Source organism: Quercus robur, chromosome 3 (genome assembly GCF_932294415.1).
Source record: "Quercus robur chromosome 3, dhQueRobu3.1, whole genome shotgun sequence".
In the NCBI taxonomy this organism is placed as follows: Eukaryota; Viridiplantae; Streptophyta; class Magnoliopsida; order Fagales; family Fagaceae; genus Quercus; species Quercus robur.
Window position 1 is genome coordinate 18,521,245 of NC_065536.1, and position 12,466 is coordinate 18,533,710.

Below are 12,466 nucleotides of genomic sequence, written 5' to 3' on the forward strand. Positions count from 1 at the left end.
ATGATGCATAAAACAATTAAAGGTTGGAATGAGGGTAGATACAGATTTAAAAGAGCTTCTTTTTTTTTTTTTTTTTTTTTTTTTTGAGATGATATAGACAAAAAACATAGGAGATGGGGAAAAAGGGAGTTGGAAGACAAGACTTATAACACTAATAGTTTAAAAGAACTAAGTTGGTGATGCTAATAGTTTATTCTTTGTGTTTGTAGACAAATCAAAGAAAAAAGAAAGAAAAAAAAGACAAATCTAAGTAAGGAGCATCTATTAATAATTAATGTGATTAATTTTATTTGAAAATTATATTTATGTTTGAATTCTATCAACTATTCGACCAATGACCCACCACCACTAAGAATGAGGTTAGTAACTATGCCCTATCACCCAAAAAAAAAAGGTTTAATAACTATACCCAACTATCAGATTATCCAAAATAATAATAATTCTTTTAATAAATGGAACTTAATATGTGTATTATTCATATTTTGAATATCTCTAATAAGCCAAAAAGATGATGAGATTAACTCGTTGCACCATGTATAGCCTCTGCATTGAATAATTTCTTATCATTGAAGGTGTCTTCACTTTCTTCTAAAAGGGTGTGGTGGGCTATCTTTTCTATTCCATGACAGGACAAAGTCCTTGATAAATGAGAGAGAGAGAGAGAGAGAGAGAGGTTGGTGAGAGAGAGCCAGGTAGGTTGGTATTTTTGTAGTGTTGTTCCAAGCAATTTTCCAGTTTACAGTGTTAGCAAAGGGAGAGAGAGAGAGGTAAAGAAGAGAGAAAAACACAGACACAAACACAATGTTTAATGGAGTATCAGACCAGTTTCACCAATTCATAGCAGCCTCAAGAACAACACTCCCCCTCCCTCCTCCTCTCTCTTTTCCTATCCATGCCTCTTCACACCCTCCTACTACCTTCCCTCCCTATGATCCTTACAACCCTTCTCACCAAGTACCCCTCCAACCAAACCTTTTGCACCAATTGCAACACCAGCCTCCAACGCAAAAACATGAAGAGAAAGAAGAAATTAACTTGGTGCCTATGAATTTAGAGATTGAAAGAGATAGATCAATACCAGAGCCAATGGATCCAGTATGGAATAATGAAGAAGTGCTTGCACTTTTGAGAATCAGATCTAGCATGGAGAATTGGTTCCCTGAGTTCACTTGGGAACATGCCTCAAGGTATACCTTTCTTTTAAGGCTTCCTCTATATAATATATATATTGACTATTTGTTTTAAATTGCAATAAGGTGACTAGGGTTTTGCTTATAAATCTTGGAAATCTAATATACATTTGAATTGAGCTAAAGGTGATCCTTGATCAATAAGGTTATAGCTATAGTAATTCACTCATATCATAATTTTATACACACAAAAAAGAAACGGGTTTTATGGGGTTGGTCCGGGGGGCTTTAAAGAATGCAGTTTGTATATATGTTTGATTGAAGAGTAAAAATAAAGGAAATAAATGCTAGTCTTACACATGGGGTGGTGTTAGTTTTATATTTATGGTGGGTGCAGGAAGTTAGCAGAGCTTGGTTTCAGAAGGAGTGCTGAGAAATGCAAGGATAAGTTTGAAGAGGAAAGTAGATATTTCAATAGCAACATAAACTACAGCAAGAACTACAGGTTTTTAAGTGAGCTTGAAGTGATATATCATAATGAACAAAACCCTCATCAGGTTGAGTCAGCCGAAAAGAACCAAAGGGTGGAAAAGCCAAGCGATCAACAAGGAGAAGAAGACAAGCTGGGGCAGAGTTTGGAAGTAAAGTCACCAGGAGATGGAACAGTTAATGAAAAGCAAATTCATGATGAGAATAATGAAACTGATCTTGTGGAGGGAAAGTCAAAGAGCAATATTAAGAAGAGAAAGAGGCAGAAGAATTTTGAGATGCTCAAAGGTTTGTGTGAGAAAATTGTGAGCAAGATGATGGCTCAACAAGAGGAAATGCATAACAGGCTTCTTGAAGATATGGTGAAGAGAGATGAAGAAAAGGTTGCAAAAGAAGAAGCTTGGAAGAAGCAAGAGATGGATAGGATGAATAAGGAGCTTGAAATTATGGCACAAGAGCAAGCTATTGCTGGTGATAGACAGGCTACAATCATAGAGTTCTTGAAGCAATTCACATCAAGTGCTTTTGCAATTTGCTTTGAAGAGAGACATGTACAGAATTCTCTTAAGGTACCAAAGAGTTCAAATTCACATACTCCCTCTTCATCTTCCTCAATTGAAGCACAAAACCCTAATCCTACTTGTGATGTTAATAACCAAAACTCAGTCGAAGCACTCCCTTCATCTACAATAACTCAAGTTCATCAAAATTCTTGCTCTCGTTCCTCCCAAGGGGACTCAATTACACCCACTCTAATTATTTCCAAAACCCTAGCACCTCAAAACCCTACTTCAACACTTTCTCCAACCACTCCAATGGTACCCACCTCATCTACTCTTGCCATAGCTTCCCAAGACCCTAATTCCCTCAATACCCAAAACAATTCATTGACACCCACTTCAATTTCCACACAGAAAGCCTCCCCAAACCCTATAACCAATGCCAGAGATGACCTTGGAAGGAGATGGCCAAGAGATGAAGTTTTGGCTCTTATAAACCTGAGATGCAGTCTCCATAGTAATGGTGAGGACAAGGAAGGAACCAAGGCTCCTCTATGGGAGAGAATCTCACAAGGGATGTTAGAATTGGGTTACAAAAGAAGTGCAAAGAGGTGCAAAGAGAAATGGGAGAACATTAATAAGTACTTTAGGAAAACCAAGGATGTTAACAAGAAGAGGTCTGTTGATTCTAGGACATGCCCTTATTTTCATCAGTTAAGTACTTTGTACAATCAAGGAACACTTGTAGCACCTTCCGAAGGGCCTGAAAACCGCTTGATTGAACCTGAAAACCACTCAGCTTTACCGGAAGTCGGCCACATTGATAATTCTTCTCGAGGTGTGTCTAGTAATTCAACTATGCATGTTGCTGAAGGTGAAAAAATTAATGCTCAAGTACCATCTTTTGAATTTGAATTCTAATTATGCATTGTGTGTTATTGTATTTTTAATTAAATGATAATAATATTAATAAGCGGTAGATTTTTTGTTTCAATTATAAACAAATTAGCAGTACTTTTTTTTTTTTTTTGAGAAGGAAATTAGCAGTACTTCTTTTTTGTCTTTTCAGCATTTTGTTTTCAAGAAAGTTTTATGTAGGACATAAGCCTAAGTTTGTATATATTAATGGGCACCGACAGTTTGAGTAAGAAAAAAGTTTCGAGTCTATGACCCCTCTAGGTACCTAGTCTCATTTTTATAAGTTCTATTTATGCTATTAAATTTCTTTTCAATATAATTTTTTTTTACTGTTTGTGGAAGAACATTCTTTATATCCCATCCTCTGCTGTTACCAAATAACATAAAACAAAGATGGAAGAATTCTAAGAATCCTTTCAGCTAAGAAAAGGAGAGCTTGTATGGTTGCTTCACTAACTACTGACTACTAAGAGTTTGACAAAATATACAATTCTTTGGTGATTGCTACTGCTATTGCAATTTTCATTTTTTATTTGATATGTTCAATTTATAATGTGCTTGGTTGAGTATTTGATAGAAAGAAAGAATATATATATTTATTTAAAATTTTCTTTTATAATTATTGATTTGTAAATGAGGAAATACAAATTGGAGGGGGGTTGAAATTAAAGGGTACAAATTTGTTCATAAAAAGTCTATTTGATAACAAAAATTGACATTGATAATTATGATTCCTTTCCATTCCAAATCCTTAAATTTTTATGGAACACATCATTTCAAATCTTTGCATCATTATTGCTCTATAGCACTATTTTCTTTCTTTCTTCTTTTATTATAAAAAAAAAAAGAATTTTCAAATGAAGGAGAATAATAAATAATAGAAGTTAGAGTAGAGATACGCACAGATGGAGATCAAGTCATGAGCCTTTTTTTTTTTCTCTCTCTCTTTTTGTTTGTTTGTATTACCACCACGGCACAACACTACAACGTACAAGCAACTATGCAACACAATGACAACACAATAGCATTGAAATAATGTGTTTGTTTAGGGTATGTGGGTCCTACCACATGCCCCCACTGGAAGCCAGGGTGGGACCTTAGTTCTATACAGTGAATGCCTCCAAATGAAGCTTTTGTCTCCTAGTAGCAACAAACAATGTGTCCCCTCTGACTCTGAGTCTTCTTGTGGGTCCCACCTCTCTTTTTTTTTTTAAATTATTTTTTGTTATAAACAAAAAAACAAAAAGCCTTCGCCTTGCTTTGCAGTGTGGGGCACCGTTGATCCACTGCTACACATCAGCTTCACATGTGATGGTCTGCACATCTCTGTGTACATGTGTCCAGAAATAGTAACTAGGTGCACGTGCATCTGTGGGGCCTAATAATCAAACGGTCTCTTTTTGGACACCTGGAATGTCAACTTGTTGATGAGAGTTCTCATGATGATATTCATATGATGATATATCTACTATTTGACTTTACCCTTTGTTTTTTTTACATGTGGGAATTTACATTGAGGTCTGGGTAAAAGTTTGACAAGGAGTAGTTTGACCTTGAATTAGGTTAGGAGGACACGTGACTACATGATGTCATAATGTTTAGATTCTACGTACATATGATGTGGCAGATATTAGTTGTTCTTCAGGTAATGCTTAGGAGTAATTTTTGTGGTTTTTGGTGTGACACAAGAATTTTTTAATACTATAAATTGAGTAAAGTTGTGACTGACCAAGGTACAAAGTTATGCCCAATTCAGTAGTCCTAGCATAACCATTATTCTCCATATAGTTAAAGCATCCCATCAAACCTTGTATATAAAATACAAAAAAATGAGAAATTTACACATTTAAGCTCTATAACTTTTCACGCCCAAAAATTGGATTGGAGTGCTTTGCCTACGTATGCTATGATCGTTAGAACTCCCTCCAATCGATTCAAAGCTACTATCATTCTAAAAATGTGTATATTTACACATTTGCTATAGTAATCATGTAAATTATTACTGTAATTTTATATTTTATTATTTTATTAATTTCACAATTTCGCTACTTTTTATTTTTCTTTCTCTCTTCTTCCTTTACAAAACAAACTTAGACTACTTCTTCTCTCCTCCCTTATCTTCTTTTTCCTCTGTTACACTCAAACACACCCACACGAACAAACCAACAAAGAGGGATAGCGTTATTGTGAACTTGACATACCAATACATACAGATCGATGCTGGTGGCTTGTGGATCGATGGATTAGTGTTGATGGCTTATGGATTGGTGGCGGAGATTAGAGTTTGTGGGTCAACAGAAATGGATTGATGGATCAATGGTGGAGATCAGCGTTTGTGGGTCAACGAAAATGAATCGGTGGATTGGTGCTTGCGAAGGAGATCGATGCTTTTGAGAGAGAGAGAGAGAGAGAGAGAGAGAGAGAGAGAGAGAGAGAGAGAGAGAGAGAGAGAGAGAGAGAGAGAGAGAGAGATGTTTGATTTAAGAATACGAGTTTGAGAGATTAAAGAGATAAGGAGAAAATAAAAAAGATAGAGAGATAAGGACAATAATAAAAAATTAAAGAAAAACTATTATTTAAATAGAATAGTGTGTAAAATAGATAATATGATGTAGGTGTTTCTGAAAAATTGCCATGTAAAAAAAAAAAAAGTAGGTTTAAAAAAAAAAAAATTGATTAGAAAATTTTAGGCAGACTCATGCAAATGCTCTTACATAGTAGCATAGGAGCACTCATCAATTTGTGTATAATAGAAAAATGTGTAGAATTTACTAAGTTTTGGTTAAAAATGATCCACATCAGTCTATGTGTAATTGTGTAAATTTACAAGTTTGCTAAAGTAACCATGTAAATTTATACTGACATTATTTATTTTGTATTTAGTTATTTAGGGTATGTTTGGTAATTGTTTTTTCCTCTTATTTTCTGTTTCCAAAATAATTTTCTATTTTTGAGACTAAAAAACTTGTTTGGCAACCCAAAATAGATAGAAAACAAAAATTGTTCTCAAAACTCAATTTGTGAAGGAAACTGAAAACATGCAAAAAGCCATTTTCAGTTTCTAATTTTCAAAAACCAATGAAAATACACATTTAATTTAATGAATCTGTCTCATTTAATGAGTTAGCATTAGAGTTCAAATCGTAGTAACAACTTATTTTAGTATTTTCTATTTTTTTCTTCAAAAAACTATATTTTAAATTTCAACCAACTAAACATGTTTTTGATTTAAAAAATACAAGAAAATTGTTTTTTCTTCATATTCCCAAAAACAAATTTTTAAAAATAGAAAACAAAAACTGTTACCAAACATAGCTTTATTCTTTCTTTACATTTTTGGAGGATAAAGAAAAAGAGTGAATAGTGGTTGTTATGTGTGAAGAAAGATAAACAATTTTTAAAAATCAAGAAAATTGATATTTTAATGAAATATATTGTAAAAATAGATAATCTAATATAAAATGTTTTGAAAAGTGAGTATATATATAAAAAAAAAAAAAAAAAAAAGTATGTACTTATAATAAAATAGACAAAAAATTTTTGCACGAGCTAAAGTGAGGTGTGAAGGCTTATCCATCTTCTTTAGGTTTCACATGCATTAGATTTGCTTTGATTTCAATTGAGTGTGAGAGATTTTGATGAGTTGGGCCTTTGGGGGGACTGGGGAGGTATTGGGCTAAGGGTTACGTAAGATGTGCACCGAAACAAAAATACAAAATTAAATTAAAAAATTTAGCTTTTCGGCTAATATTGTGTATCTGTTTTTATCTTCTAAGTACATGGTCATAAATGTAGGCTATAATAAATTATTATTTTTTTGGAGGCAGTAGCTTTCTATCGAGGCTTCTTGCACGTCACCCATGTGTAAGTGTAACCATGTTGAACTACAACACCGACTTATTGGTGCAATCCACTCCAGCGAAGAAACATTTAAAAAAAAAAAAAAAAAAAAAAAAAAAAAAAAAAAAAAACATTAAGTAAAGCTAATTCTGTTTCTCAAAAAAAAGAAAAGAAAGTAAAACTAATTCTATAAAGTTGAGGTTGAGGGCTAGGCCCAACAAGTTTTCAATCTAAATGGTGGGCCCTAAATGAGACACTTAAAGGTTGGAAAGCCCAATACCCAGTTGGTCTATTCTTACAAGATCACTCTATTTTATGTCATTTTTCATATTAGCTTCCCTATTTTTGTTTCTTCTCAAATTCTCAAAGACCTTAGGGAAAACTATATTTTAAATCCTATAAATTAGTATTGTAACGAATTAAATCATAAAATTTCAAAAGTGATAGATTAAATTCTGAATTTTCAAAAAGTAATAAATTAAACTTTGTTTTATTTAAGTGAGAATGAACAGTGTATGATTTAATATAAGTAAGAGTTTATCTATTATTCATTTTTTATTTTTTATTTTTGTTACACCTTGCAAATGATAGAATTTCAAATGTAACTTGTCCACACTTTAACTATTTATCACTTTAATTAGCAAGATTCAGGCATGCATGTGCTTTTTTATACAAGTGTTGCTTAATAGTCGACAAGTACTTGCATCTTAGTCAATGTTGTGACTATCAATTGGATAATGTTATTACTTGTTGGGCATTGTGATGCTGTGTCAAATCGAGCCCGATTGTGCTCCCTAGCACACCCTCAATTCATCAAAGCTAAGATATGAATGCAATACCAACACCACTTGTATGAAAACAGCTCACAGTTTTAGTGTAAGTGATCGATCTGCATAGTTCAAATCACAACTATTCATTATATTTAGTTGATCAATTTTCAAAACAAAATGAACTGTACAGATTGCTATGTGTTTTACTTTGCTCAAAAAAAAAAAAAAAAAAAAAAAAGAAAAGAAAAGAAAAGAGAATGCCATTCCATATTTGCATCAATTATTGCAAACAGAAGTGTAGAACTTAGTTTTGTTCTTCCATATATGGATATAAGTGAGAGAGAAATATGCCTCACGACTCTCCAATCTCATATGCCAATTCTTCCATCTCTGGTACTCAACATGTCAGCCAACCTCACTTATCAGTTTCAGTGTCCCTGTGTATGTACAATAGTGCCTAATGCCTCTTCACAATTCACATATCCACCCCAACATGTCAACCACGTAGCAAAGAAAGTAATACCAAACCTCTCTTTTCCCTTTCATATGTATGGTCTATTGAGACTCTGGCACGTTGTCTACAGCATTTGACTAGTCAGGGATTCAAAGAAGCTTTTCAGTTGGAATATGCTCAATGTCCCACTAGGCTTCGTTTTGTACAACATTTCTTCTATTCCTTTTTCTATTTTGTAGTTGTCATTTTTTGAACCCAAGTTTCATGATTTAGCATCATAATTAAGTTAGAATTTCTTTGATATCTGTAAGCTTTTGAGGAGAAATATATATATTGCGATAGAAGTATTAAAAATTGAATTGTAGTATATTTCATATTTTCATTCATGAGGCAGTAACATATATGGCTAAAGTCATTTGATCTACCATGTATGGTGGGATTTTATTGCAAACCAAATAAAATAAAATTAGAAACTAAATAAGGCTGTTAGCACTACTTATATTACAACACTTATAACTAATAACAAAGCAATACCTTCATCCAATGATACAACTCAATTCAACTAAGTTTTAATCCCAATTACCATCACGCACCATTGGCGTAATGGTCATTTCGCAAATACAAAATTTTTGTGGGGTGGAGGGAGCAAGGGTCAGGATACAAGTTTTCAAGAAGAAACTTCACACACATATACATTTAATTAGATTATGTTAAAATAAATTTTCTATCTTGTATAAGAAAAAAAATGTTTTAATCCCAATCAAATAAACAAATAATTTGTTTCATCTAAAGTTAATTATCATATTCTACACTATCATTCATAAAATTTAGCAGGATCCATATATATGATTCGAATATTGGACCTGCATCACATGAAGGAAATGGTATTATAAGACCATAGCCAATTTGTACAATAACTCTCTATGATGCATCCCATTTCTTTATATTCTAAGTATGCTTTGCCACTTTCCTAATGAGCAGGAAGACCATAATTTTTATTTTTCCTGTTCACAACAAATGGGAGCAGATTACTACAGGATTCAGAATCTAAATTCTCATTTGAATAGACTAGACACTGCTACACTGACCCACAAGACTATTGAGAAGCAAGGTTACCATAATAGACCATCTTAATCATAGAATTTTAGTATTCCAACTTGGACCTTCACCTATGAATTGAAGTATCACCATAAAATATCTCAAGCAGGCCTAGCTTAGCTAGGCCTATAGTACTTGTGAATCTTTGTAATAGCCAACTGGATCAGAATTATGAAGTTGACAGACATGTGAATATGGGCAGCACTTTGTGTGTTCTCTCTTCCTTCGCTTTTTTTTCTTCTTCTTAACTTTGTAGGGTATGTTATATGTATATGTAACATCGATCCCACCATGTAAGCTTTAGGTGCCAGCAAATATGCATATTACAAATAAGGAAATATGATAAGAAATAAGCTTTAGTTGCCAGCAAATAAGCTTTTCTCATCTGACTTTTCTCTCTCTCTCTCTCTCTCTCTCTCTCTCTCATACTGATATTGCACTGGTTTTTGTTTTTCCTCATTTAAGGAGGAGTTGTATACCAGCTGGAAATCATATTTTATCACAGATATACCGTGCTAAAACTCGGTTTCATGGTTTGTACGTAACAAAATATTCTTATAATAATATGGTTGATACCTTGGAAAGTTAGATGAAAAACATCGTACTAATAATAAAATCAAATAATGGTTACTGAAGAAATGGTTGATACCTCTAATATCTAGAGCATATTGTTTTGAGTAGTACTATAGCTAGCCATAATAATTTTCAAAATTATTAAGTTGGCAAGTTATTGATTTTCAAATTGATCAATCACTAATAGAGTATCATTTATTATTTATCAATTACAATTAAGAACTTGTCACAATTGTAAAATATGTTATGAAAATTGTTGTAAAGTTATTTTTGAAAACCGTTGCGTTGAAAAAAAAAAAAAAAGGTTTCAACTGTCTTTCTACTATTGAAATAAGTGTTTCATTTTTATCAAGGGTTACTAGCTGTTGAAAAAAAAAACTCTTGATAAATATCTCAAAAATGGTCAAAATTTAGATGCAAATTAAGCTCAATTAAAGTACTTAGAGGGTTATTAATCTTCGAAACATATCCTTTAATTTTGTTTCAATGGTTGCCAAACCTTCAAACCCTCAAATTAATTTTTTTTTTTTTTTTTTTTTTTTTTTTTTCTTCATGACCATATCTCATGTCAGTAAAAAATATTCTAAAACACTCTATATATATTGATTGTAGGGGTGATAGGCCCAGAGGTACGTATCTGTAAAGTATATTGGGCCAGGGGCTTAATCCGAGGACATTAAATAGTTTGAGAATGGATAAAAGCCTTTATAAGAGTCCATATTGGTAAGTGAATAGTTGAAGGCTAATCACGATCAACTAAGAAGACGGTAATTTGAGGATGAATACTTCCTTGACTAAGCAAGGCCGAGGTCAAAAGGTATGGTTTGACACCAAGAGCAACATCCTGGACGATTCTATTGATACGTATAAGTATCCTGAAGGAACAAGACAAAGGAAGGCCATGAAATATTTCAAGGGAAAGCTGTTACCATCGCATTAAATGCTCTGTAGCTAACTCTCTAACCGCATTAATATGGAAGTGATACTTGAACAGTGGTTTTCAACCTTATAGCTACTACACAAAGACTTTAGGAAGGTGCTGATGAGACAAGTATCAACACTAACCATTTGATCTACACATGAAGGGTAAAGATAAAAATGGTAGTATAAAAGAAGAAGAGAACAATGAGCGAGAGGGATCGAGAACTCAAGAGAGAAACACTGTAGCAATTAGAAACTAAATTTGTAATCAAACTTGAAAGCAATATATAAGAATTGATCTCCTCAGACAATGCCGATGATGATTTTCTGTAGTTTAAACTTATTTATCTTCATTTTCTTATCATTCGAACTCACTTTATTTGTTGTCCAACTCATTTTAGCCTAGTTTTCCAATTCACTCTCTACAAATTCATTGTTTTGAGCTTTTTGGACTTGAGTCCATCCATCTCTTGGGCCAGGGATCCAAATCTGGTCCTTACATATATATATATATATATATATATATAGATATATAGATAGATAGATAGATATATAGATAGATAGATAATTTATCCAAATCAATTTCAATGTGTACCATAATTACATATACATCAAAAGACCACATTAGTTCCAAAATTATAACATGATAAATTAAATACATTAAAACCAAATAACAAAAGACCATGTATCACCAAGTCCACAATAGTCCCAAATGTAAGATTATCTCAATTAGAAGATTTAGTGCGGCCCATACACAATTTATTTTAATTATTATTTATTAAAATTTATTTTATTTATATAAATAATAAGAGTGATAGATAAAGACCTCTGCTATTATGAGTTTTTTTTTTAGGTGAGCAAACACTTATAACATTATTTGGTAAATAAACGGTTTTTTTTTGGTGAAGATACATACTCCTTGATGGAATGAGTATAAATATAGAGAGTGGAATGAGTATATATATAGAGAGTCAATGTTAAATTAAAGAGGTCCCTAGCTAGTTTAGCATTAAAAAACTTGTGTTCTCCATCAAAGGGTTTCTAGAAGAATTTTTTTTAATTCATTATTTTAAATTGAGTTTTTTTTTTTTTTTTTTCTCTACTCAATGATTTCATTTTCTTGCTGAACTCAAGTTAGTACCTGCCATAAAGAAGAGAAAAAAAAAAGTCACAAAAATATGGTAGTAAAGAGAACTAAAATCCTATCTTTGATGAACTAAAAACATGAGAGAGAGAGAACCCTTGCCAATGGAACCTTGGAACCTTTAGAGAGGGAGGACCTAAGTACTCTTAGTCTTAATATCCTAGAACGAAATTGTGAGGGTTTTTGTTTTCTGGTCTTTTTTCTTGGGTGGTGGTCTTTTTTCGAGGGTTAGTGAGAGTTGAAAAGGTTGCCTCAATTTGGGGATACCTTCATCAAGGGGTGGGTTGAAGAATGTTGCCTCAAGGGCCAAAACTCATCTGGGCAAGCCCACCCTTTTTTTTTCTTCTTTAACATGTATTTTGAGGGTTATTTTGACTTATTTTGAGAAAAATGGGTCGAAACAAATCTAAGTTCTTTGTAGTGAATGGAATCTTCTTACCTACTTTCTTATCCCTTGGTTGCATATTAAATCCTGCCTCATCTCCCATGCTCCAAGTTGTTGCAATAGACCTAAGCAAACTAATAAAAGTTCAGGTTTCATGTACACTTCACGAGTGATAACTTTTTTAAGTAGTAGTTGTGCAATTGTGTGGCTATTTAATAGAACAATACATTTCACCTAAAGAAAA

At 32.8% G+C, this 12,466-nt stretch overlaps 1 protein-coding gene across 1 annotated transcript; it reads left to right on the forward strand.

The window, feature by feature from the left end:
• Nucleotides 1-614: 614 nt before the first annotated feature.
• Nucleotides 615-3,305, forward strand: LOC126717367 (trihelix transcription factor GTL2). Its single transcript, XM_050419039.1, has 2 exons — nt 615-1,187; nt 1,528-3,305. The coding sequence occupies exons 1-2, from the start codon at nt 802-804 to the stop codon at nt 3,038-3,040; spliced, it is 1,899 nt and encodes a 632-aa protein (XP_050274996.1). The 5' UTR covers nt 615-801; the 3' UTR covers nt 3,041-3,305.
• The last annotated feature ends 9,161 nt before the right edge of the window (nt 3,306-12,466 follow it).

What these genes read in the sequence shown, in the direction of transcription:
- LOC126717367 (XM_050419039.1), top strand. Translation starts at nt 802, where the DNA reads ATGTTTAATGGAGTATCAGACCAGTTTCACCAATTCATAGCAGCCTCA. An exon ending in ACTTGGGAACATGCCTCAAG is followed by an intron (nt 1,188 to 1,527) that starts GTATACCTTTCT and finishes TGGTGGGTGCAG; the next exon opens with GAAGTTAGCAGAGCTTGGTT.